General features: G+C 37.2%; 3 protein-coding genes across 7 annotated transcripts in view; 2 read left to right on the top strand and 1 right to left on the bottom strand.

Moving 5' to 3' along the window:
* Positions 1–449: 449 nt before the first annotated feature.
* LOC110375217 (beta-alanine-activating enzyme) lies at positions 450–9,391 on the bottom strand. Its single transcript, XM_021333262.3, has 6 exons — positions 8,215–9,391; positions 7,302–8,131; positions 6,341–7,217; positions 5,813–6,128; positions 2,890–3,153; positions 450–2,803 (listed from the first exon to the last, which is right to left on the bottom strand). Exons 1-6 carry the CDS (start codon positions 8,442–8,444, stop codon positions 2,417–2,419), a joined length of 2,904 nt encoding a protein of 967 aa, XP_021188937.3. The 5' UTR covers positions 8,445–9,391; the 3' UTR covers positions 450–2,416.
* LOC110375218 (rab GDP dissociation inhibitor alpha) lies at positions 514–2,279 on the top strand. Its single transcript, XM_021333263.3, has one exon. The coding sequence runs from the start codon at positions 514–516 to the stop codon at positions 1,843–1,845; it is 1,332 nt and encodes a 443-aa protein (XP_021188938.1). The 3' UTR covers positions 1,846–2,279.
* A 2,963-nt stretch (positions 9,392–12,354) lies between the features above and the next one.
* The window catches only part of LOC110375192 (protein kinase C-binding protein NELL1), a 45,863-nt gene continuing 30,983 nt past the window's right edge, over positions 12,355–27,234 (top strand). For all 5 annotated transcript variants that reach the window (XM_064036597.1, XM_064036600.1, XM_064036599.1 and 2 more), the window contains exon 1: positions 12,355–12,501. In XM_064036597.1, coding sequence (XP_063892667.1) covers positions 12,438–12,501 — 64 coding nt within the window. In that variant the 5' untranslated portion in view covers positions 12,355–12,437. The remainder of the gene's footprint in view (positions 12,502–27,234) is intronic.

The raw sequence follows: 27,234 nt of genomic DNA, 5'->3' as shown, positions 1-27,234 counted from the left end.
CATTTAATGTGATTGTGAACGACACACCCGATATATGTGTACATGTAGGTACAAAGGGGTTGCGCATAAGGGGTACCGCTATGTATGTATTCGCTTCCACAAGTTCGCCTTCATGCAAGCCCCCTATGTACTCTCCCTATAATCTCCCTTAGGTAATATTATTGTGCAGTCTCTCTTTATGTACATTTTGAAATTAATATAAATTATGTGGCTTCTTCTTCTTCCCTATTTTGTATTGCTATTGGGACCTTTTAGGAAACAAATATGACCAAGACTTGTGGACATTGAAAAGTTTTCACAATCGTTGAATGTTGCCTATCAGAAAAAGACATGAAAAATGTACAAAATTATCGATAGATTGTCTATGTGCATGTCACAGCGCTAATTCAATTCAACTCACACGTCGTCGTCATCTAAGTTGTCCGCCATCCGCCATATTCTTTCGGACATTTTGACGTTTACCTCCCGGTTTGCATTTTCCTATTAGAAAAATCAACCCTTTTATCTTTCAACATGGATGAAGAATACGACGCGATAGTTCTGGGAACGGGTTTGAAGGAGTGCATCCTCAGTGGAATGCTCTCCGTGTCCGGAAAGAAGGTATTGCACATTGATCGTAATAAGTACTACGGTGGTGAATCTGCGTCAATTACCCCGTTAGAAGAATTGTTCGCAAAGTTCAACGCACCGGCTCCCGACGAAACATACGGCCGAGGTCGCGACTGGAATGTCGATTTGATTCCCAAGCTGCTTATGGCCAATGGGCTTCTTGTAAAGCTTCTCATCCACACGGGTGTGACTCGGTATTTGGAATTCAAGTCTGTGGAGGGCAGCTATGTCTACAAAGGCGGAAAGATTTCAAAAGTGCCCGTCGATCAAAAGGAGGCGCTGGCGTCGGATCTCATGGGGATGTTCGAGAAGAGGCGCTTCCGAAATTTCCTTATTTACGTTCAAGATTTCCAGGAAGATGATGCTAAGACCTGGAAAGACTTTGACCCCAGTACGGCCAACATGCAGTCGCTTTATGATAAGTTCGGCCTCGACAAGAACACCCAAGACTTCACTGGGCACGCTCTGGCCCTCTACCTCAATGATAACTACCTCCAGCAACCAGCTATACAAACCATTCGTCGTATTAAACTGTACTCCGACTCGCTGGCGAGATATGGCAAATCTCCCTACTTGTACCCCATGTATGGATTAGGTGAGCTGCCCCAAGGCTTTGCTCGTCTCTCTGCTATCTACGGAGGCACCTACATGCTGGACAAACCTATAGATGAAATAGTTCTTGGAGAAGGTGGAAAGGTGGTGGGTGTCCGATCAGGCAATGAGATTGCCAAGTGCAAGCAAGTGTACTGTGACCCCAGCTATGTCCCTGACCGTGTCCGCAAGAAGGCCCAGGTGATCCGTTGCATTTGTTTATTGGATCATCCTATTCCCAACACAAAGGATGCTTTGTCCACCCAAATCATCATTCCCCAGAAGCAAGTAGGAAGGCATTCTGATATCTACATATCAGTTGTGTCGTACACACACCAAGTTGCTGCTAAAGGATGGTTCATTGCCATGGTGTCTACTACTGTTGAGACCAATGACCCTGAGACTGAGATCAAGCCAGGCCTAGACCTGCTTGGCCCCATCAGACAGAAGTTTGTGTCTGTCACAGACTACTATGAGCCCCTTGATGATGGCACTCAAAGCCAAATCTTTATATCTGAGTCTTATGATGCTACCACACACTTTGAGACTACCTGCTTAGATGTGATTAAAATTTACAAGTATGGCACAGGTGAAGACTTTGACTTCTCCAAGGTGAAAGTGGAGCTCGGGGAGGAGGAACAGTGAACTATGTTATAATATCATGTTTATGTACATTGCTTGTTAATTTTATATTTGTTTAAGAACTGTTCTGGCAACAATAACAATACTCTAGGGATTTTGGGTTAACAATTTTAAGAGCTTAGATGTATCGGCAGTAGATCAAGTATTAATGTATGTACAACGCTCCCAGTGGTTCCAAAACGGATTTTATGCATTTGATTGCCAAAAATAAAATATTATTTAAAGGAATTTATACTTTATTTAAAGCTGCTTTTTAAGTATACAAAGCTATTATATGATCTGCACAAGTGGTAGGTTATTTGTACCAGATGTTATGCATTCCAATTTGGTCATTGTTTCATTCTGTAACCATATCATACTTGTAACGAGTCAAAATTTATGAATGCTCATTATACCTATATGTTGTGTAAGATCATGAATAAAAGTTATAATTATGAGAGGTGTTTTATTTATAACAAACATGTTCATATCAACAAATAACAACAACAAAGCTATATGTCCTTATGTTTATTAAACAATTTATACTTAAATTTTTAATTAAATTCAACTCCAATTGATTGTTGGACTAGATGAGTCAATAGTTCAAAATATATCTAATTGAATACAGATGGTCATTCCTACAACCTATGAATATGTAGTCACCATACACAGCTGGTGAAGAAAATGTTTCATTTGGTAAACTGTGTTCTTCTAACACAATTCCATTATCTGAATCAAGAACACATAGTTTTCCGTTACTTGATGCAGCTAATATGAACCTGAGATCCAAACCACAGGGGGTGGAGTAGACTGGGGAGGTAAGTTGGGTCTTCCAGAGCAAACTTGGCTGGAAATTCTTGATCATTAGACTGTACACGCCTTTGTCGTGGCAACCAAATACCATTTGCCATTTCAGCTTGTCTATTTGCTTTACATAGATTGAAGAAAATACATTGCCTTTTGCACCCTGATATTTCCAGATCTGAAAATGAAGAAAAATAATGTTTTCATTTTATATTTCCAAACTCAAATGGCACCTACATTTTATAGTAGAGTTAATGGCCTTACCTTGATGCCCTTCTCCACAGTCCTACAATGTATATCGCCGGCGACTTCAGCGAAAACGACATATTTATCGTTGTCATACAGCACAGGACTAGCGAACACGGGACTGCCCAAAGTGCCGCGCCACGACAGCATGTTGGTCATGGTGTGGACACATGCACACTCGCCGGATAACGTACCCAGCAGTACGAACTCCCTCTTGGCCAGTACCAGGTCAGCAGAAATGGCCTGGTCAGTTATAATTATTGTGTCTTTCACTACGCCAGTCTGGAAATTTGAAAACAATAGAACATTCAGTTTCCCTAAAGACCTTGTTCGAGTTAACGTTGTGTCTAGGAAGTGCAATAGGTCGTTTACATCTTACAAAAGACTGACTCTAGCGTGACGAAATGCCTAGGCGTTTGGATTGGGTGCCGATTTTAGAGTGCAAGTGAATTTGACCTTGCGACCGTAACGAGTGATAAGTAGAGGCAAATTAAGGTTAATCTTTCGGTGTTGGCAATTTTACTAGATGATTCTAAAAATGGTCATGAATGTTGTTGTAATTCGTAGGCAGTTAGTTGAACCAAATCTGGAAGTACTGAATATTATAAAGCTGAAGAGTTTGTTTGCTAGTTTGAGTGCGCTAATTTCAGGCCGTACAAGTCCAATTAAAATAAGATCCGATTAGAATAAATTAAAATAAATATCGAGAAAGACAACTTTTATCCGAGTGCGTGGAATAGTTCTCATATGATCCGGGACTGCTGGCGGAACTAGGCGGAAGCTAATAACATAAAGAAAAAGGAGATGTCTAAGAAATTAAGATTTTTTCAAATCGGACCAGTAATTCCTGAGTTTATCGCGTAAAAAACAACTAAAAAACCTCTTTGTTATATTACTAGTAGATAGTCGTTATTATTCAACAAAACGGAGTTTTATACGGTCATCGATTTGTTGTTATCATACCCAGATTAGGCACTTAAACATGACTGTTTATATTTTTATTCAGTGGCGTAGCTTGCCTTGTCGGGGCCCCGTATAAAAAATTGTTTGGAGGCCCTTATATGGCACTTTTTTTATAACCTCTTCCCTTTTCTGTTAACTTTTTCTTTTCTCAGCGCCGCTGGGATAATCTATTTTCCTTTCACTCATTTAATGCACATTTATATAAAGCGCGTAAATAAACAGTGCACTGCACTCCGTGCGGTGGCGGCGTAGCATCGGGTGGCACCCGCGGCGGACTAACTATTGAGCACCCAATAATCATGGATTAAAATTGTAAATAAAAGTACTTAAAAATCGTGTAGAAATCATTCGTGGTGGTTTTTGCTAGGTTTAATTTAACGTAAAGAAACCGGAAACGGGTCATTGCAAACTTATAAAGAGCTATTTTTGAAATTTGGGATATAAAAAACCCAAACATGTTTTATAAAAACCGGCCAAGTGCGAGTCGGACTCGCGCATGAAGGGTTCCGTAGGTACCATTATTTATAAAACGGACAAAAAAATCATGCTTGTTGTATGGGAGCCCCCCAAAATATTTATTTAATTCTAGTTTTCAGTATTTGTTGTTATAGCGGCAACAGAAATACATCATCTGTGAAAATATCAGCTCTCTAACTATACCCTAAAAATCAGTGTGAAATTTTTAAGTTTTGAGAAAAAAATAATTTAATAAAATATTCCATAAATAGTCCCATGAACGATGCTTTCGTAACAGCGCCTAAACAATCTTTAAAGCATTTTTTTCATATGAAGGTGTGAAAAAAAGAAATTAGAGAGTATGCCATATTATTTTTAACATTTTTATCTTTTTTTTGAGATTCGTCACATTGTTATAGGACGTGGGGCAATATTGTATGGATTGCGATGCGTCTTCTTTGAATAGCATGCAGTGACTGGTAGTGAACCTAGGCTTTGCAGATTAGAATGGCACCCTCAGTGACTTGTCCCTTCTGCCCGTGCCATCCTGGTCGTGCAGATATGTGTCGACCGAGATGGCACCCCCCGAGACGTGGTACCAGTGGCGGACCGCCCTCTCCCCCCCCTTATGCTGCTACTCACTCCGTGGTTTAATATCCAATGTAAAGTACAACAACGTACACGTAAATCGCGATATCGATGAAGGATTCCCCGCTGAGTTGCAAGATGAAGTAAGTAAAACGGGGAAGTCCCGCAGCCCGCCATAACGATGTGTAGAGTGTTGTTAACTTTTGAACGCACGCTTAAGGCGGGAAAAAAAAAGAATTGCTTTTCAGAATTTTGATATTTGTAAAATTAAATATATTAGGAAGTTTTTATTTTTTGTCCTTACACACTTTTGGGGCCCCCGTGGCCCGGGGGCCCCGTATAATTGATACGGCAGATACGGCGGTAGCTACGCCCCTGTTTTTATTGTACATGACATGATAATCGGGTCGCGTCACCGGCAGATTCATTTGAAATAATCGTGCTAACAGCGGCTCTGACTTATATTTCCCAACTTTGTTGGGGTCTAGTTACAGGACCAGTTTTACATGAAGCGACTGTCTATCTGATCGCCGCAACCCAGTTAAGTGACTGGGCAACCCAATATCACTTGGTAAGACTGGGTGTAAGAGTTTCTGGCTTCTGACTACCCGAAACGACCCGGGCCCTACTAATTTAAACTGCCTTCCGCAATTCGGATTAACTCGTCAAGATAAGATGGTCACCCCTTCATGAAGTCGACGGACTGACCGCGCCAAGCGTAGCTTAGCCACCGCGAACACCTTAGAGATTTCGTGGAACGTGATATAAAACGGTTTGTCATTATCTGAGTCATACGGAGAAACCGCTGATTTCTTAGATTATGGAAACGAAGCTAATTAAAGGTAGATGACGTCTAGATTCTAATCTACCTACCTATTATATACCTAGGTACAGTCTATAAATCTTATCTAACAAAGGAACAGCAGAGACATACCAGTATATCTATACACCTCACTTTTCCATCATAAGCCGCGATATACAGCTTTCCCTTACAGCATACCGCTTTACTCTTGATCATAGCCCTGATATTGATTCTCCAAATTTCTTTAAAGGTGTCTAGACAAAAGCAGATGACGGTTCCATCATACCCGCCGACTATCCCACAGGGAGGCATGACTTCGTTGTCATAGTAACAGAGAACAGCGGCTTCTATCCTCGTGTTCATGACCAGTTCAGCGTTAAGAGTGCCTGTTATGGCATCGCATATAACTACCTTCCCAGAATGGCTGCCCACTGCTACATATAAGTTGCTGAAAGAAAATTAACTGGTTTTAGGAGAGATCATAATTATTTCTTGTTTTATAGGTACAGCATCCACTAGCTATTTAACTCGCATCCTACCATAATAAGTAGCCTCCTCCATCAGTGGGCCATACAATAGTGAAAGATTTTTGTCAAGGTGGTATACTACTTCATATAACATTAGGCGTCTCTACTCCAAAAAAATCTAGTTCATACTCACAAGCCTGACTGGAACAATGTTGGAGAAGCATCAACACACTTCCCAGTATCATGGGACCACATCACATTAAACTCCACAGGGAAGCTATTAGACGATATACTAGCTTTCTTTTGTAACAAATAGTCTGCCTGGCCCATAGCCTCGCTGTCTGACCGTGACCTCTTAACGCGCTTCTTAGGTTTTGCTTCATTCGCAGACATCTGTTTTTTTGCTATCTGCAATATCTCTTCTATTGTATTCTTCTGTGTCATCAAGTACGGCAGGATTACTTTCGAAAATTGTGGACATGTCTGAGACAGCTTGTTACATATTGAAACAGCTAAGAACGACGTTCCACCCAACGCAAAGAAGTCTTTATCTTTTATTTGATCATAAGTAAAGCTTCTACTCATCGCAGCCTTCAACTCCTTTAGAAACATAAATTTTAAAGAATCTACAGAATGTGGCACTCCAATTAATTTTTCAAACATTTTACTCAATATTTGTTTTGATACTTTCCCATGAGGATTAGTGGGTAAGTTATCTACCCTCATAATTTTATCTGGCCAATGTTTATCATCAAGTTTACATTTTAGGAAGTCAGATAACTCTTGGCTGCTGAGAGTTTCTGAGGAGAAGTATACAGCCAGGAGCATTGGTTTTGGTAGCCACACACATGAGCAAGTCTTTACTCTTGGACATTGCATGATGGTGTTTTCTATCATTTGTAAATTAACTTTGTGACCAAATCTCTTGATGACATCATCTTTGCGGCCTCTGTAGTAGATAGTACCATTTCTGATCTCTCCGATGTCTCCAGTGTCCAAAAATTTGAGTGAATTTAGCTCTTCTGGACCTTTCGCCTTGTTTAGAATAACACATTTTCTAGTTTTGCTTACTGTAATACACAAATAGTTAAGTTATAATTAAAATGTAAAAGAAAAATATATTTATTAAAGTTTTCTGTAAGAGGAAAACTTACCTAATATAATTTTTCCTGTATTTTTATTTTCTTTAGCATGTTCAACAATGAGTTCTGTTTCAGAGAGACAGCTACCCAGTGGCACTTCCCTGTCAGTTTGAATTTTTTTTAGGTCCAGTTCAGCCACACAGGCCCAGCAAGACATTTCAGTTACTCCATACAATGTGAATATCTTTGTTTTGTTATCAAAATGTTTTAGTTCCCGTATTCTCTTAATGCTATTGAAGGGTTCTCCACCAAGTGCCAGTATCTTTAGTGTTGAGTTTGGACAGAAAATTTTGTTTTTGATATCAGCATTGGAATACTGTAAAAACTTAGATGGTGTTGTTTGCCAGACTGTGACCGAGTTAGCTCTGTTTTGTGGGAATAACACATCTGCTCTATCAGGCGCAATAAGGAGAGATGCTCCATTCATGCATGCCAGTAATATTTCTACCATTGAAGGGTCGAATGTAAGCGGTGTTGAGAAGAATATAACATCTTCTGTTGTAATGTTGAACATTTTGGTGAGATCAGTTATGTTGGGCTGTAGGCAGTGGATGGGGACCTGTATATGCTTAGGTTCCCCTGTGCTGCCTGAAGTCATAGCTATGTATGAGTGAGCTGTATGTTTGATGTGTGGTTCGGCTATTGTATCACAGCTAAAAAAACTTATGACCAAGTCAAACACAGACACTGTTTCATCCGGTTCTTTACCAAATAGTTCAGTCTTAGCTTCACTTTCATTATTTCTGATGATAATTATTGTTGTAAATTCAACGTCTTTAGCTATTGCCTCGATGTCTTGCGCCGGATCCACAAACATGAACGTGGTACAGCTTTTGTGGGCTCTAAAAACATTAAGTTACCATTTTTAGTACTGGAGTAGGCTATTTAGTTAATTATTGCTGGAATAACATGAGGTGGTACTCACGCGGCTATGACACATGGTATGATGATGTTCCTCTCTGACACCAATCCAATGACTCCTTTATTACAGAGCATCAGCTGTAGTTTCTGTGATATGTACTCACACACCCCATACAGCTCCGAGTACATGTAGTTCTTGTAGACGCCATCGACGTAGTGCCTGACGGCGACGTTGGACGGAAACCTAGCACAAGTATTCACGAAAACATCGTAATAACCGCGCTTCACTTTCATTTGCGATTATTTGCTAATATGATATGCCCTCTAAAAACAATAGTTTTATGGAGAATTCAAGGATACCGAATAAAAATTTAGCCTACGAATTCTTCCGAACATAATATCGGGGAATATATTAGTTCCTTTGATCTCTAAATAACATGACTGTGGCTAATGTTTACTAATTTAGGTGTGCGCAAGGATTTAGGTGTGCGCTTCACTGCTGATGTGAATTTCAGGACTCATATCAAAAGTGTCTGTAAAAAAGCTTACCGAAATTTAGGGATGATATTACGGTTAGGTAACCAATTTAATAACATAAACGCCCTTAGAGCTCTGTATGAAGCCATTGTAAAGAGCCATCTAGAGTGTAATGCCGTCGTTTGGTCACCACATGAACTCAAATATAAACTGATGCTCGAGCGCATACAGAACAAATTTATCAGATTTCTGTATTCAAAAATGTATGGTGTTTATCCAGGTTATCCGCTGTTGTACCCGACTCTTTTTGTATTAGGAATGGTGGGGTATTATAAAATTGAGGTGAGGAGGGATGTAGCTGTCACCACTTATTTATTTAAAGTACTTCGTGGCAAAATACATAATCCGAGGATTTTAGAAATTATTCAGTTATGTGTCCCGGACGCATACACGGCGCGGCGGCGGCGACCGGCGCTGCTGGCGGTGCCGCGCGCGCGCACCAACCTCCTCCAGCGCGCGCCCCTGACGCGTGCACTGCGCACGCTCAATGCGATGTCAGAATCGGGAAAATTTGATATATTTAATTGTACTCTGAATGAATTCACAAGAGTAGTGTACTGTACCTGCTCTAATATAATTAATGTTTAATTTTAAGTGTGTAGAGTAGTTTAGATTAAGTATCTGTAAAATTGTCAATACACTATTGCATTAGGTTCTCCTGTAATGATAGTTGTATTTTGTGATAAATAAATAAATAAATAAATAAATAAATAAAAAAATTTGGATTTTGTTTTGATTTGACTTATCAAAAACACCTGTGTAAGCCTTTTGACAAGACATAACGTTGACGTATGGTCGGTATGTCAAGTGTCAAAATAAATGTGACAGTTGACAGTGTTGGGTTGGGTCTGGTTATAGACAAAATGGTTATACTTTTTACTCCTTATATGGTTTATAGGTTTTATTTTATTAATATTGTAAATGGCTGTACAGTTATTAGTAAATTAGTGGATAAGGACATGGCAATGGGGCTAAACATATAGCACGCGGTACCGATAGCTGTTGGGCCAGAAAGATTAACGGGAGCTGACCACTGATTAGCAAATGCAGCATACAACGGCCACCAACGCGGTGGACGGTCGATCTGGCAAAGTTAGGCGCTAAACTAATAGTTTTTATTTGAACGTATTTAAATGACATTGGAACAAATCTAAACGCAACATATCTGCTATTTTGTATCGGAGCTCCATGTGTCTCTCTCTATTGACTAGTAACTATAAAATGGCTGAGCCAATTTTGATAACTAAAATTAACTCTGGAATACCAGGTTTCATCTAAAAATAGTTTTATAAGATGATGATGATGTCCTCCTAGCCGATTATCGGCTACGGCTGCTGTTCTCATGTAAGGAGATTAGCCAACTGCGCAAGAAATATTATAGTGCACAAGCATTTGCGCAGACACAGGTGCACTCACTATTCCTTCACTCTCATAGCCCGATGGGACGGAAATCGACACGACCGGAGAGAGATCAGGCGCGGGACCGACATTTACGTGTTCTCCGATGCACGGATGTATCAATAATAAACTTCCAGGCTCCGGGCTGCTTCAAACTTCAAATATTTATTGCTTCGTGAAAGTTTCTAAAACCCACAAAACGATTTCGGCCCGACCCTGGAATCGAACCCGAGACCTCGTGCTCAGTAGCCGCACTAGACCAACGAGGCAGTTAACTAAGGATACTTAATTACTAGGTAACTAGCTTCATTTTTACCCACTGAATGCACTGATATGTTATAGAACTTATAAGTAAAGATAAATAAATTACTCCTTAAAAGAATGTTATGTCTACTTAGATAAGACGAAAAAGTTTTTTTACAATAAACATTACATTTATACCTCAAATCATGTTTGTTTTCTATGCCTTCCTAAACTAGTCAACCAGTCTTAGTGAATTTTTTACGGAGTAACTTAGCAAACATCTATCGTAAGTTGTAAGTATGTTCTTAAGAGGCTAACAGCACCCAAAACAATATACGTACGAAAAAGAATCCTGATTACGGGATTTTCGTAACGTTCATAACATAATATAAATGAATAGCTTTAAAATGAGTTGAGTAGTCAAAAATTATAATCAATTATGTTCTGTATTTACATATGGATACGTTAATGTACGTTGATAAGAAATTGTTGGAAAATTATTTTAAGAGATAAGTTTTAATTTTTTTTTGTGTCGAGAAAACTTTTCGAAAACCCGTTTTCAGAAATATGTTCAAGATTAATGAATATTTTTTTCGCCGTCAAAAATGTTATAGATTTTGCTAAAAATAATCGAGACAAGCCAATTTGTGTGTTGTCAGCGCCTTAAGCCTGCAAAGAGTTTCAGATAAGAGCGCTACAAGCCAAATAAAGAAAATGAAAACAAAAAAAACTGTAAAATACAGAAATGTAATCGAAATAAAATCATATTCGAATTTTCGTGAAATTAGGACGCTGCTGAATGCAGTTCTACTTGTCAGATTTGGCTCCAATTTTATATTGTTAATAGAGCCTTTTCGCATCAACAGTATATTAGCCTATTTTTTGAAAGCTATGCTCCATAATTTTAACATTGATGCCATAATTGAATCTAGCAGAATCTTTCAAATAGCTTGCTACATTTTTCGTAGTTATTTTTCGGAAACGACTATGTGTAGACGTTTATATTAAAAAAATTGCATTGCTGAAGAAAGTGGAAAATCCTGGCCTCTATAATAATTTGCCACATAATTCAGCAAATACTGAAAAAAATTAAATAAAAAGTGTACTATTGAGGCTGATAAAAAATATTTATTAAGTACCTAGTTACATATTTTCCAACAATCACACTTTGGCTATACATACATAAATTGTGCTGCAAACGAGTCGGGCAGTATTAACTGTACGCTAATCCTTTCGCTTCCGTAAGTTCCGAATTAGTTAACTTTATAAGGCAGATTTGTACAACCTTTTTAAAATTTAAGAAACTCAAGTTACGTGAATGCGGAATCCTGGTTTCAAAATCACGTATTCTGTACTCTATCTCGAGAGATGAAACTGCAGTAGTATTATGAATTCAAGTGAGATTTCCTATTGTCTATTCTAGGTAATCTGAAACGTGCTTCTATATTATTCTTGAAGATTTTACTACAACTTAATCAACTTCCTACATTGGAGTTTTTTTAATAACGATTCGCGATTTATCTCGTGAACCTTTTGCTACTATGAAAAATAAAATAATCACAATATCAGACTAAATAATTTTATTTATATTAAGGCAAATAAAATGAATTATTGGATGCTGGGCATAAACTCGGGTTATTTTCAATTTTCGAGTTATTTTCAGATGATGATTTTCAAAGTTTGCATAATTGTAAAACTTTTTTTAAATTGGGTTTGAGCAATAATTTCGCTAATTCTGTAGCTCATGTGACGAAATCCTACTTAATAATGTATTCTACCGTGACAGTGGTTAACCGGTAAACAAGCTAAAGATCAAGATGTTGTTAGCGGGGCGAAGGCTCTGCGGCTGGACTGACCTAAAACGTGTTCGGCAAGTGAACGGGCCCAATCAATTAGGGGCGGTCAGCGATCCGCCAGAAAAGAGGGCAGCGCGCGCGCTCTCCGAGGAAACTCGGGAAATGGTGGCGGGGGTGTGCGCGGGCGGGGCGGGGCGGGGCGGGGCTGCTGCCGGAGGGTGCGTGCCGAGAGGCGCGAGCGAGCATCGATCGACTCGCGCTCAGTCCGCCGGGGCGGCCGGCGAGAGCGCGCGTGTCATGCGCTGCCGCTGAAATGGCCGGCGCTCGGGCGCTCGTCACCGCCTGCTGCTGCTGGTGGTGGCTGATTACCGCAGCCGGTGAGTACTCCCAACCCTCTGTACCCTCGCAGCGCCGCTCCGAGCCCACCGCGATCAGCTGATCGCGCCTCGTGACCTCCACAACGGCTGATTTGGTCGACACATGACTTTTCACGATTTCCCCCCGGTGCGCGGTGTTGCGTACGTTACGTGCTTTTCGTAGCATTTTCATGAATACCGTAGTGTTCCGTGTGTGATTTATTAACGAACACCCCGTAGCTACATTAAATACGACCGTGTGGAGGTTTTAATGCCTTATTTGGATTATATAAATTTAATGTGGCTGTGGAGGTGTCGGTCTTTAGCATTATTAAGGTTATGTCAAACATTACGGAGAGAAGTTGTTGTTAAGTTTACTTATGTATATGTTTTATTTGAGTATTCCTGCAAAGGATTCGATTATTATATAATGTAGCGAGTGTGTGGGGCTCGCAGCCGAGGCTGGCCGGAGCCGGCTGGTGGTGTCCTGCTGAGCACACGCTGATGTCATTACGTAACGCGGCACATCACACATCTGCGTCAATATTGATCATAATCGCGCCACTGTCACCTCAGGAAGTCAGGGTTTCCGTGCAGAGACCAGACACCTGCCGACTATCTCAAACGAACCGCGATACGCGAACTACGTACTATCGTCCTATATTGTTAGTATTGGGGGACCCTTCCGAATAAGATATCAGTAGGTACAGCAGTACTTGCGAAGGTTACATGTCTATCCTGATAGGCGAGATTAATGTTACATGTTTATATTTAAAGTTCTGCGCCAATTTGTGTATTAAAAATTAAGATGAATTTTAAAATTTTAATCTCTTTTAAAAGACTTCAACGCGCTAAGTTTCAATTAAGCAGATTGGGTCACATCGCGCTTTCTCGGTATTAGGATGATGCACAGTCAATTTTGTACGTTAAGAATATTGTTAAATTATCATGGATACAATGACGTAATGAATATGATTAATTATACAAAATAATTTTTACATATCGATAATACACAAACTGAAGTTTCGCCAATTTTGCGCTTAAATCCGGACTTGTCATCTTTACAAACATGAAACATATAGTAATTTCCTTCATGTACTTTTCTAGTCAACTATAGCTACGTAAACTATGAATGATACAGTACTATAAAAAAAGTATGTAGACATCGATCAAAGTAAAAATTTAGTTTAGTACAATATCATATACTCTTATAGTTCAATATAAAGCTTTTAGCTGTTTTGATGTAATAGAAAAAAACTACCTATTCATACATAAAATCGATCGTTATCGGAAACAATAACTGTAATGGCAGCAATAGGTAATGTAATTTGTAAACAAAATACACGCTAATGTCAACTTTAATATCTACATAATGTGAAGGTTCGTTCATTATGAAAAATTAAGTAAAGAGAGTACATTATTTTTTATATAAATATAGAATAATGAATGGTACCCAGATCAATATAAAAATTGGTAATTTATCAGGACCATATAATTATGATAAGATAAATATAGAATCAGGATTTCCACACATTTTTCTCGAAAAACCTTTATAGGAGATTATTTAAAGATGTTTTTTTTAAGAACTTTAAACTTGTTCATTCCCAATATCATGCAATATCCCTAGTTTAGTACAATGCTTATTCAAAAGAAGTCAGAGCAAGTCACTAAAGTAAATATTAAATAGACACAATAATCATTTATATCAATGACAGACGTGCATAAAAAACATATAAATGAATTGAAATGTCTTTGCATTTTCTAGTTACATTGAATTCAAGAAAAACTATACTTTTTTAAACGTTTAAAAAAGTATAGTTTGACATGAATGAATGAGATTGTCCTTAACCGAGTTTTCAATAGTCCTGACGAACCTCCATCAGTTTAAAAGTGAATTGATGAATCGACATGAAAAAAATACATAAACTGACGTTGTGTTAGCGAATTATTAAAGACATATTATCTCATAGGTACTGTAGAAAGTAATCGAAAGTTAATTAACGATATTAAGTAATTTTATCTTACCTTTTAAACGTAAAATAGTCATGTTAATTTTTGCTATAGTTAAAAATTCAAAGAAAAAAAAAACCAAATGACAAAAAAGCTTGATCGTAATCAACGGATAAAGTTACGTGAATTTATAAAGTTAGTTGCTCGACTTTGAAATGATCGTCCCAGTTTCATGAGAAAGTTTCCATAAAGTTAGACAACCGATACGGTTAACTTATCATTTATCTTCTTCAGGAGTTCAGTTAAAAATTTCTTCGTGAACAACTGATTTTATGGGGAAAGAACCTATCTTTGAATATTCTTGCATATTGCACGATGAGACCTATATTGGCGCTGCTAGGATTAGACTTTCATTTTAGTACTTATTTGTACGTCCTCATTTTTTTCGATTCTGCTATCTAAAATAGACAAAATGTTTATGGTAATTGCTTTGTCAAATTCTCACCCTATAAAGGTTAAATATGTATACTGTTATAGCTAGCTCAAAAAAACTCTAATCACAACTAAGGTTCGAGTTCATAAACAATGAAAAATGTTAGCAATATTTTACTCCACAGCCTTATTAATATGCCTGTGTATTTTCTCCCGTATTTCATGAAACTAGAGCCTAGATTTGTTAATGAAGAATTTAAATAAGATTGCCTAGAGTTTTCTCTCACCTGTCTTTCAGTTACGTAAGTCTCACTAGTTCGTCCCGCGGCGCCAGCTATCTCATTCAACTTTTATTGCTCTCACGCTCGGAAAACTAATCAAGAATTTAGGCTATACTCCTGGTTAATAAGCCTTGCTGAAAATTAAGTTGGGGAAGAAAATTAATTTTCGTTGCCTAAATTAAATTTCGATTACCTTTGGTTTTAATACTGTTGCTGTTAATGCATTATTTTTAAACTTAACTTACTATATTATCTGATGGACCTGTAATTAAACAACAAATTGTAAAAGCTATCTCCGCAAATTTTGGCTTTCACAACCAGAGCATTATTAATTGTATCAAAACAGCGCTTGAACCAGGATTATTATAATACCCATCCAGTTTAAAATTAATGGCGATAATTCGATTAGCGAGGATATTTCGTAGCCACGCACGCGATTAGCCAGCCCATAGGCATTTACGTCAACTACAATGTAGGTTACAAGTTGCCAATAAACTATTTAAACTGTAACAAAGAATAATTTTATTTATGCCTTCGCTGGATTTTGGCAAAGAACGAACATCGCCTTCGGAGCGTAGTGCGATGCTTCACAATTTTATTTTGAATCGGTCCTTTAAAAGTAGTTCATTCTTGCAAGAGAAGATTTTTTGGCAGTAGTCATGAATTATTTGGTCGGAAATGTCGTCACGTGGTTTTGGTATATTTATTAAGGACTTAGGTATGCTTCGATCAACAATACTTATGCAAATTATTTAATCCGCATCAGTAATTTAAACTATACAGTGACATAGTTTTACGAATTATATTCTTTTGACAATACGGTAATACTCTACTAGCCAAATAGAATCGAAACGAAACACATGCAAATTGAAGCGGAATCAAGTTTAATCCAATTACAGAACCTCTCACAGATTGAACGATGAATACAGAATATGATACTAACTACTACTACTACTTTCGGTTAGTTCTACGGATTTCCTACGATAAGGACGAAAAAAGTTTTATATAACACAAGTATTAACAAGGTAGGTAGTAAAAATAACTTTATAGAACTTAATGCTCAATCCTTCTTTGTGTGAGAGGTGTGGGAAGATACAAATTCTGTAACTGTAGAACTTAATAATTTGAACATTTTGAATGAAATTTTTACATACTTCTGTGATTTGGTGTGGGTTTTTTTTCTTTAAAATTGTGTTTTAAAATATATTAGTTAATATGTTCCCAAATTACCAGACTTGATATAATGATGACATCAGGTAGCAATAGCAGGCCTGCTGCTACGGACGTACGCTATCTTATCTACTAAATCTGTGTGGAGAGAATAATCCCCTGATAGCGGCGACTTATTGTTCGCAAAATACCTATTTATAGCAGGCACACACTTCACATTCCTTTTGTAATACCGACAATTTGTTACCGGGTAAAAGTGCCTTTTAATTCATTGATAAATTACCTATTCTTAAAAATGTTTTGGCCAAAATTCCTTTATTTTCCTGTTTTTATGTTAATGTTAATTTACTACTACACTTTTCCATATAAATAAACCTACCTATTACTTTCATGCAACACTCAATTTTTTATATAAACCGTACAAACGAAGGTGAAATTATTAATGTCAGTAAAATTATCCGACTGGACTGACGAAAAGTGTCAAAAAGAGAACAAGACACTCAACTGACATGAAAAGATCAAAGGAATAACTAACAAGCAACAAGCCTGAAAAGCTTCTTAGTAACAAGTCCACTTGTTCAACAAGAGTACTACTTTCAGAACACTTACTGAAAAGATCTCATTTTCATTAACATTGCTACTACGTCATATTTATTACCTTCAGCTATTTTATCGTCCCACTGCTAGGTACAGGCTGATCGTGTTTCGGAAGTCACGATAAACTGTGGGTCTCGACTGTCATTTGCACATCTTTGGCAGTCGTTACGGGTAGTCAGAAGCCAGTAAGTTTTTACCTAGGGTTGCCCAGGTAACTGGGTTGAGGAGGGAGGTCAGATAGGTAGTCGCTCCTTGTAAAATACTGCTACTCAGCTGTATCCGGTTAGAATGGAAGCTGACTCAACATAGTTGGGAAAAGGCTAATCAGATGATGAGGTTTGGCACAGGCCTCCTCTCACACAGAAAAGGATTGTGCGTTAATCACAACGCTTGCTTAATGCAGGTTGGTGTTTTCAGACGTCATAGTAGGTTATAGCTTATCATTCAAAGTTTATCCTGTTTCCCAAACCAGGATTATGACGGTCACCAGTTATCGATAAGCATATAGGAATAACCTATTGACCTTAACTGGAATTTCTGAATGGTTTCCTAAATGCAATGGTTTTTTCCTGTAAAGATTGTGTATAGGTACCTATTACTTTTGATGACGTATGTTTCTGTTTTTTTGTTATCGCTAAGGTAAAACTGTAGTGTTAGAACCTATTAAAGTGACTTTGTAAAAGTAATATAGGTTCGGTTTGTAATACTTAGGTTCTTCCTATGGGTAGATCTATGTAAGTATACCCATACTTGCAAAATAAATATTTTATTCTGTTCTATTTGAATTTTTAAATTAATTATCAAACTTCAGAATAGAAGTAATAGAATAAAGAGTTTTTTGAAGTCAGAAATTCTTCTCTAAATTCCGAATTTTCCAGTAGGCACAAGACACACTGTCCCATTTTCCTCACGGTAGGTAAGATCTCTATGTTGTAGTAACTTCACGATTTACGGGTTAAATTAAAACCAAAGGGAGTGAGTCCAATTGTAAGTAGGTAAGTATAATGTTCTCAGTGGCGTGCACTTGGAGAGGCCTATGTCCAGCAGTGGACTGCGATAGGCTGATGATGATGATGATGATGATGTTCTAATGTATAACCTATATACCTTATTCTATGTAGTATCTTTTAAAACTATCCATATAAATTCCAGTTATTCAATATTCTTTCATTGCTCGGGGATCAATAGACAGTTTCAAAGATTACGATATTTTAAGCATCTCACTAGAATAAAGGTGTTGTAATAACCTATAGATAATCATGTTCTCGGAATACTTTCGACGTGGGAATATTCGACAAAAACAAATATACATACAAATGTCCGTATTGACGGCTGACCACCTATTGACATATGATGCGTTTGAGAGATAGTAAATCTCTCTATAAGGCTTTGAGGTATAACAGTCCAATTCACCTGAAACAAATAATTCTGTTAATAAAAAAATTTAAGCAGATGCATCTAATCAAGATAAATTTTCTTTGTATAATAAACTGTTTAACAAAAAAAACACCTAATTCATTATTGTAAATAACCTAAACTCAACATTGTTGTACTTAAGTTACTGTAAGAAAATACTGTACCTACAGTATACTTATAAAAATTACGATCATACTTCATACACTTAGAAATTACTTGTGATATTTCCCTATACTGCTACAGAAGAACACATAAAGAAAATTGCGTCAGATAAATGTACGATAAAGATATGCATAAAATACGACAAAAATATTGAAATAAGGGTTCTTTACAGCTCTTTGCCGAATACACATCTAGAAATAAGAACCCTCGTTCGAGTACCTACATACATACAATATCAATAAATGGTGAACTGGAGCCATCACAAACCTGTGGCAGTCGAAGCTACAATATTTTCAAATCAATAAAACGTTTCAGCTCTATCTGAGAGCATTGAACCCGCTCTCTGAACTTTCTGGGGGTAACATTTTATTTTGAACAACAAGAACATGTAATCGTTTTTTCGTGTTTAAAGAAAACCATCAAGCAAGATAATCCTGTAAGATCTGACTGTCAGACGTCACAACTAAAAGTAGAAAAGAAAGTAAAATGTTAAAAGTTCGTCGTTCGTGGAATAATATTAAAATGAAAAGTGGAGATCGCGTGCCGCCCGCCCGCTGTCTGAGACTCGCGGTACTGATACTAACAGAACCTACAGTTCCCACGAATTTGTGACTTATTTGTAGTATGTCTAAATTATTGGGACTATTACAAAATTCATAATTTATGTATATTTGAAACTATAAATCCTTTTTATGTACGAACATCTCTTATTTACGCACCGTTCTTTGAGTCGTACATATACTTTTTATTCAAACAGATCTAATGTTCATATTTATAAGTTCTTTTGAAATTGTAAACTATATTAACACTCGGTGCAGTCCAGTTTGAATGAGAATTCAAATATGTAGCATTATGAAATAATGGAAAAACACAGAAATTAAGTAAATTCTCTTATTTTTACTTGGCAGTAACAGTTTAGCCATCTTAATATAAGTTAACCTGCGACAATAATTCCCTCAGGTAAGACGAACTTCTTTATTTATTGTCAAAGGTGAAACGAAAACAATAAACCTGAAGTTTACGCCGCGGAAAATTTTACTGTTCTGTGTTACGCCGACTTTTATTTATTGTTAAGAAGTGAGCCTGCTAAAATATTCAGGCGTAGGTTGTATGTGCCAACTGTGCGACAATTCACTAACTTAATAACTATAATTTCGTTGTTACGTGAAACTTTGACAATTTGACCAACTTACAAAACGTACCAGGCGTGTACTTTCATGACTTTATCATGACTTGTAGTCGAATATTTAGTAAAGTTTGTCACTTATTTGCCTAAATATGGGTCACGAACGTAACGTAGCTAAATATAGGTTCCACAGAATCAATCAATCAAACTGATATTCGAATTTGTTTTTATACGGTTCTTATTATACAAACCATTTTCATTTCCTTGGCGACTATGAATTTTATACATTGTCAGTCTTACTTATAAACGTGAATTAAATAATAAGTTATACTTAAGGGGTGTTTAAGAAAAAATCTTACTCATAAACGTGGCTGAACTAAATAATTTTCTTAGCAATGTCTTAAATGAGCTGTCAAATTAAGTAGCCTCACACCCTTGTTTAACCCGGTAATTAGCAAAATGGCTGGATTCTTATCAGCTGATTTTTCATTTCCGGTTTATTGACAGCTCAACTTTTTAATTTTATATTTTACGGATGCCATTGTTGCCATTACATAACGTTTTGATGACAAATATTTTTTTAAGCTACCAACATTCCGGTAGTGTTGAGAAATTAGTATGTTTTTATGACATTATCTGTTAATTACTTAAGACATGCTTAAGCAACGTTTATAGGTCAAAATATTTCAATCACTACTTAGGGCTTTAAGTAGTAATTAGTTAAAACAATACTTAGAAGATGATTTGTTGATTTTTATAAGTAAGGCTGATAGTGTTTTTTTCCAAAGCTACTTTTGTACATTTTCTTAATGTACCGTAATATATTACATTTGAATAAGTGTGCTCCCGGCCGGGGATTACACGAGGGATTAAGGGTTACAGCATTGGCGGCGGCAGTAATGTATGTCACTAAATTATATGGTTACCGTAACCCTTCAGGGATTATTTAACCCACCACTGCATAATCCCGAAAGTGGTTTTATCGCTGTATTGGCACTTTAAGCTCCCTCGGGGAAAATTTTCTACGGATATGTATGTATGCATCGTTTATCATACATGTTTATTTGATCCGATCCTTGGCATTGACACATTTAAGTGTAGCGAACCTGCGTTTTAATATTTCATGATACACTGGCGCCGTATTTTAAATTTCCTGGAAAAATCGCCGTGAATCCAATTTTCTTGGACAGGCTGGTCGGTGACGTAATGGGGCGCTATTTCAGGCTAGCGAGGCAGGTGTCAGGGCGAACCTTGACTGGCTACCAGTGCTCGACGACAGTAATTTACATGCATATTGAATGCTCCTTTGAGTTCCTTTAATCATCGTGTCAGCCTGCCATACTTAGCGGAATTATTTTCCTTTGATTTCCTTTTGTCTGACTGTTTATTTGCTGTGGTTTTATTTATCGTTGTAAATATTATATTAGCCACAAAAGGCATTGAATTATGCGTGGTTACAATTGATGGAAAATGGTCAAGATCATAGCATTTCGCAAGCAAGTATGTGTTTAATAATCCTTGTGATATTCGTTCTTTGGCTTATTCCAAAAGACTGCCTGGAAAAGTCTCAAGACGTTCAAATTTTCTTAAAAACGAATTTTCTTACATAAATAAAAGTGCAGTTAAGTGCAGATAACGCAGTGAGAGATTGCAGTCGTCGCAGTGAGCGCAATGCGGCGGCTCCACTAAATCTAGTGTGACCTCTGGTTCACGGCCATCGACAAACTTTCAACTTTACACTCCAAGCCGCAGAATTTTAATCAGAATAAAATGCGATGCTCATTTCTTGTTGTGCTTTGCAGATATTTGTTTTAGTTATGGATTTATTATTTAATCGCTGCAACGTTGTCCCTGAACTATAGAGTAGCAAACGTTCTTGTTACTTAATTCGTTGTTTATTTGAATACAATTCTCACATTCGACGAGAGGCAACCTATTGTTATCAGCGAAACATCAATTCAAAACCTTCTTATAAAAGAATCCGGCACCAAATGATCAGATGCTGCACTTGCTAGCCCTCCGTTGGCTGAAAAAATGGATTTTAAAACCATTTTATCATTTGACATAATCTTTAAACCTATAAATGGAACTAGTGTAGTTTGACTTTGGAGTGATATGATTAAACTCTTTATTTTCTTAGATTATTTTCATTTAAAATGTTAGAAATGCTAGTCAAATCAGTCAAATCAAGGATGCGTAACAAAATTTTATTACAAATTGTAAAAAAAGTTTGGTTTATTTACCATCCCGTCACTAAGCAACTGCTGCCACCCAAAAGTACGATATCGACCACACGCAATTATGTCGATACACTCGTATTGGGAATATGCTATCAATTACATTATGGGAACTTATTCGTATCTTATATATCAAGCTTCATACCTAAAAAAATATCTTATTCAATGAATTGCCGACATAAATTTTTCGTCTAGCGTCTCTTGTTTTTGTCCCAACTGGAAATCATAGTACAATTACTTTACTTGTGGATGATACTTAATTATTAAGTTTTATTTTTAAAGAAAGTAGTTGCCTTAGAAACATCCACGAAGATTATGCTATTAGCCTCGACTTTCAGGCTTATGTATTTAATCTTAAATGATTACAAGATTTATTACATGACCTTGTTGCTTATTTACATTAATCAACAAGACACGTATATCTAAACTCGCAAGGAACGTTCAATCAATTTCGTGATCGGATATGAGCTAACACACAACCATATTAGTTGCGCAAAATGCAAGTCAGCAATTCGTTTGAACGTTATATCTTCATTAGCTTTAGTAGCACATAATACCTTTTAGTAGCTAATTGTTCCTTACGTTTGTACGTTGTTTACTGTAAGGCACCTCGTAGTCTCGGCGTGAGTTTAAATTATGTACATGTTCGCCACAATGAGGGCAGTTTGACCTTAGTTTGTGTGCTCTGGGTATTTGACCCGGGTAAACTCCTTACTTATTTAGACCCCTTTGGTGTTTAACATGTGTCTTTATAACATTACGAGCTTATTCCCTGGGCTGTAGCCGTTGCTACGTGAATTCGAGCTGCTGAAATTGACACGGGACACCGTTTAATTGTCAAAGTAATTTAAAGGTTTTGGTTGTTGAAACTATAAACTGTCAATGACAGTCGCTGAATACATAGAACGGTTTTGCACCATCGCACCAGGTGCACAAAATCTGGAATTCTGCAAAATCTGATGCAATCAGTGATGAACGTAATGCGGGGATAACCATCCAAACCGAAAGATAAACATTTTTGCATCACTCAATAAGTCTAAGCGATTTCAAATACTGCAAAAATGAATGGTAGACCCTATCTTATCTCGAGCTCCTCCCAAAAAGCTTCCCGTGTGGAATCTTATCAGGTGACGTCATATAAGGTGATGTGATCGATATGATTATGTTCCGAATGTAGTTTGACAAAGTTGTATCGCTTATCCGCCGGTTAAATGGAACGAATGTTGCTCCCTAGAGGGTTCAAGGTCGGCCCGTCTATCCCCCGATGTGTCTGACAATATCGCCTATGTGTGTATGTCGTCCTAGTAGGTGTTGGGATATCGTCATCGTTATTTTGGTGTTAATGCCGTGAAAAGTGCGCAAATAAACGCTTCATTTGAAGACAACCTGGGGCCTGGTTTTTCATTTTTGGTTACCTTTCAGAAAAATTACAATTATTTCAAAGGGACAAAGGTTGCGTTTTGGAACTCTCTAATTAAAATTCTAAATGAAAAATACCGACATTCTCAGTTTCGGCAGTCGCATAGGTGGCTTTAATTTTCGTGAGGTAATTAGTTTTTCCCGTAAAATAAAGGGCAAGGTAAGGGTAAAAAAATGCTGACAGTATTCATTATTTTATGAAATTTTTGACAAAGTTTTAATTTACCGTAAGCTGGATGGGAGTATTACTCTTAATTTTCTCTTTTCATACATTATTTTTACTGTAAAATTAAAAATAAAACCTGCATTTTGAGTTTGCGAAATAAAACATATAATTCTCGTAACTGTCGTAACTCAAGTCGACTGCATACGGAAGACAGCGTGTCGGAAAAAGGAAGAAAATATCTAAATAACATGACAGGACGGGGAAGTCTGCATTGGGGAGTATGTAGGTTAAGTCAACCACTTTATATGTATGTATAATATAACATAACTTTTATTTTCCTCTGATCTGTTGTTCAGAAGTTCATCTACTTACACCTACATCCACCTATGGCAGCTATTAATAATAGACCTATGTGTGTGTATCACACCAATCGGGGTTCCATATTGGACGTTATACTTCTTGCTTCGCACAAGATATCTAGATAAACAGCTGACATCTAACGTCTTTTCTTTAATTGCAAACGGGGGGTTTAAAAAGTACACTTCGTAGTAATAATTTTGCTATGAAGGGTAATGTGTGAAAGTGTAATAAACTGATAGTTATCGCGTCTGGAGATTAATATGGTTTGGTAGGTATTGCAATAACTTCCTTGAAGTTATAAAACTAAATGAGGTTGCAAATACGAGGGGAGTCTGCGGCGCGTAATGACCGTAATTGTATCCAAGTGATTTATTATACTTGTAAATTTTAGTTTCACGTAGCAATGAGTTGGGCCGACTGCCCGCGAGGGTCGGAATGTATGCAGAGGGTTGCCGGTGCCGACACCGACAGGTTGTCGCCACCCCTCGCGACTCACCTCACGACTAGCCGACAATACTCCAGTTTTATTTGAACCAATAAATCCACACAGTAATGATCGTGACGTAACACCCAGGGGTCCTAAACTATTTACGCAATTTATCCGCGTAACTGTTCCGTGTAACGTCAGAAATGATCTGTAAATAAATTGCAGCGAAGCCAACAGTAACATTGAACTCCGTATCGATCTCAACGTTACGATATTAGCAGTAACAGTTTGTTTTATTGCTAACTGCCACGCGATTCAGATACTTTGTTTAACCTTTTAATTTGGACTAAAAAGAATATTTGCTGACGTAATTGCGTGCTAGTCAACATTTGGTCTGGTTACGCCAACATGATCCAGACACTATTATTCTTATTACTTCATGGTAAAAAGGCTAGACAGTAGATGTATTGCTGTATGACTTGCTACATTTTTCACGAGAACTTTTGGGGAACTACAGTCCATTAATTTAGATGTAAGTAAATGGAATTAGGTTCTGCAACTTTTAAGGAATCTGTCAGTAAAAATATACTAACAAATATAAGCCTATTTCAAAACATTAATTTAAGCGCCCTAAGCACGCTAAGACATTATATGGTCCCACAAAACACGATAGACCGACAGGCAGACCTTTTTACTATGTTCCAAGTTGGAATTTCCAACCTACAAGGGCAAGGGAAGATACCGGTGTGAACGAGCCAAACATCCCACAGTACCGTCAAGGTGCAGGAAACGGCCAGTGTGCACACAGCACAAGGCTGGGCACACACGTGCGTGTTATCTCTCGTGCTGTTTGCTCAGCATGAGCTCCACTGTCAAGTTCAAAATGTCAAAGACACACAGCCCCGAATTTATTGAAGGTTACCACGCAGATGTAGCTGTGTGTAGTCTGTAGATAGCTGTTTTCAAGGGCTATTTTGGGTCCTTGTTGTGGTTTGCCCACACGAAAATTTAATAAGACATCGAAAATTTTTGTCGGCACCAATACTTACTTTTTTTAAACAGTAAAATAGGAAATGCGCTTTGAGGACGTAGAAATTTCGAAAGAAACCGTTTAATCAGTTAAAAAGAAAATGATTTCGTGTCTTTTATGTCCCAGTTTTGTTTGATTAAGGAAAGTAATGCTTGAAATGTCAAAAATAAGTGAAAGTTTGTTTACACGATGTAATAAAGGGCAGTTATAATTTATTCATTAATACATCATTTACGTAGGCGCCATTTAATGTAATGGATTGGTGAAGGTGGGACGAATTGTTTATTCATGGGATGAATATGAACACCAAAATATTCTAATTCAATCCAAAGGTAGTCCCTAATTTTGTAAGAAACTTAAAATTATCTTATATCTTGTAATACGTTTTCATGACATCTAAGGTATCTAACTGATTATGATCATATTGAAATGAAAATTAACGCAATTGATCATGACTTTATTGGATTTCATCAAGTAGACTTAACAATACATAGCTTTCGCAACTCAACTGTATCTTAATTGATAAAATACCGTATCACCATACTGACGCAATTAACGCAAGTTTATACTAACCCTTAATCAGATGGTTAATCAAAACACAGGATAAGGAGTTCCACTGGTACCCACGTTATTGCACAAACGGCTGGACAGACCTACTTCGCTATTCATATATAATACCTACTAGCTTCCTCCCGCGGCTTTCAGTAATATCGCGTTTAAAAGAGAATTCTTCAAAAGTCCGGGATAAAAACTATCCTATGTACTTTCTCAAGGTCAACTCTATCTCTGTACCAAATTATATTAAAATCAGTTCAGTGGCTTAGACGTAAAAGCGTAACAGACAGACAGATAGAGTTACATTCACATTTATAATATTAGTAGGGATATATACTAGTATATATGTAATTAGTACATAAGCAGAGGTTAATTCATGGCGTTGTTATCGCTGTGTACTTTATAGTGTTTGTACTGCAGGCTTTAGTCTCGATAATCCTTGTACTTACACGACTCTTGGTAACCGAGTGTGTCTGGCTAGGTAGGCGATTAGCATGCGAGTAATCATTAATTTTGCTTGTTAGTTTATTTTGGTAATATATGGCTAAGGTTTAAAATAAAGTGGGGTTCCTTTTATGTTCGTCATGTTTTTAAGCCGCTTTAAGTTGTGATAGGAGTCTATATTAACTATTTTCCTCATACTATCTATAAAATTGTCTATGAACTGTGTCCGATAATAGTATGTCTACATTCAGTACATTTATCTGTTTCTAAAAAAATACATAAACAAATCAATGTAAGGCGTCCATGAATACAAGATATTGGCATTGTCACCCGCCGGATGTTATTTGCAATCATTTGAGTACATACTGCAGAGGGTATGCGAAGGACACTGCGTATCAGAATTTCAAATAGCGTTAGAATTCCCGCAAAAGAAACATAGCTACTGAATTATGAATGTCCGTTTGTGTCGATAATATTACAGCGAATACCTACTCCTTGTTATACAGACTTCTTTTGCGTACAAGAAGGTTATTTAGCATATTTCAGGGCAATAATTTATAGTTCAGACAGGGGATTTTCTGATAAAGACAAGAGCAATGAACTTGCGTATAATTCGGCAGTTTACCACGTGTCATCGATACGCTTATACGTCTAGTTATTTGAAATTGTAATTCCTAGTGAATTTACTTTATTTTACGGTTAGATGAATCTTTGACATTTTTATTGTAACTTTAAAGACACGAGTATTTCTCAAACGTTCAGTTGGTAGAGATTTTTTGAATACGAGTATTAGCTAACTAATTTATAATTTGCAGCCGTTGTTGCTACCTTCTAAAACATGCAACGTTTTAATTGTACCTACACATAACATTCTATGTTAAAATTTAATTCATCACATCACATTACTATGTCAAAAAATTTGAAAGGTTCCCATAGTGAGCCCGAAGGCCTCGCTTACCCTGGTGTTTAGGGAGCGCGTGGG

This window comes from Helicoverpa armigera, chromosome 10 (genome assembly GCF_030705265.1).
Source record: "Helicoverpa armigera isolate CAAS_96S chromosome 10, ASM3070526v1, whole genome shotgun sequence".
NCBI lineage: Eukaryota > Metazoa > Arthropoda > Insecta > Lepidoptera > Noctuidae > Helicoverpa > Helicoverpa armigera.
Note: the sequence above shows the minus strand (reverse complement) of the source record. Positions and strands in the feature narration are given on the sequence as shown.

Excerpts from the sequence above, each read along its gene's own strand:
- LOC110375218 (XM_021333263.3), top strand. The coding sequence starts at position 514 with ATGGATGAAGAATACGACGCGATAGTTCTGGGAACGGGTTTGAAGGAG.
- LOC110375217 (XM_021333262.3), bottom strand. The coding sequence starts at position 8,444 with ATGAAAGTGAAGCGCGGTTATTACGATGTTTTCGTGAATACTTGTGCT. Across the intron at positions 7,218-7,301 it reads TACAGGAAAAATTATATTAG|TAAGCAAAACTAGAAAATGT; the intron begins GTAAGTTTTCCT and ends TGTGTATTACAG. Across the intron at positions 3,154-5,812 it reads TGAGGTGTATAGATATACTG|ACTGGCGTAGTGAAAGACAC; the intron begins GTATGTCTCTGC and ends TCAAATTTCCAG.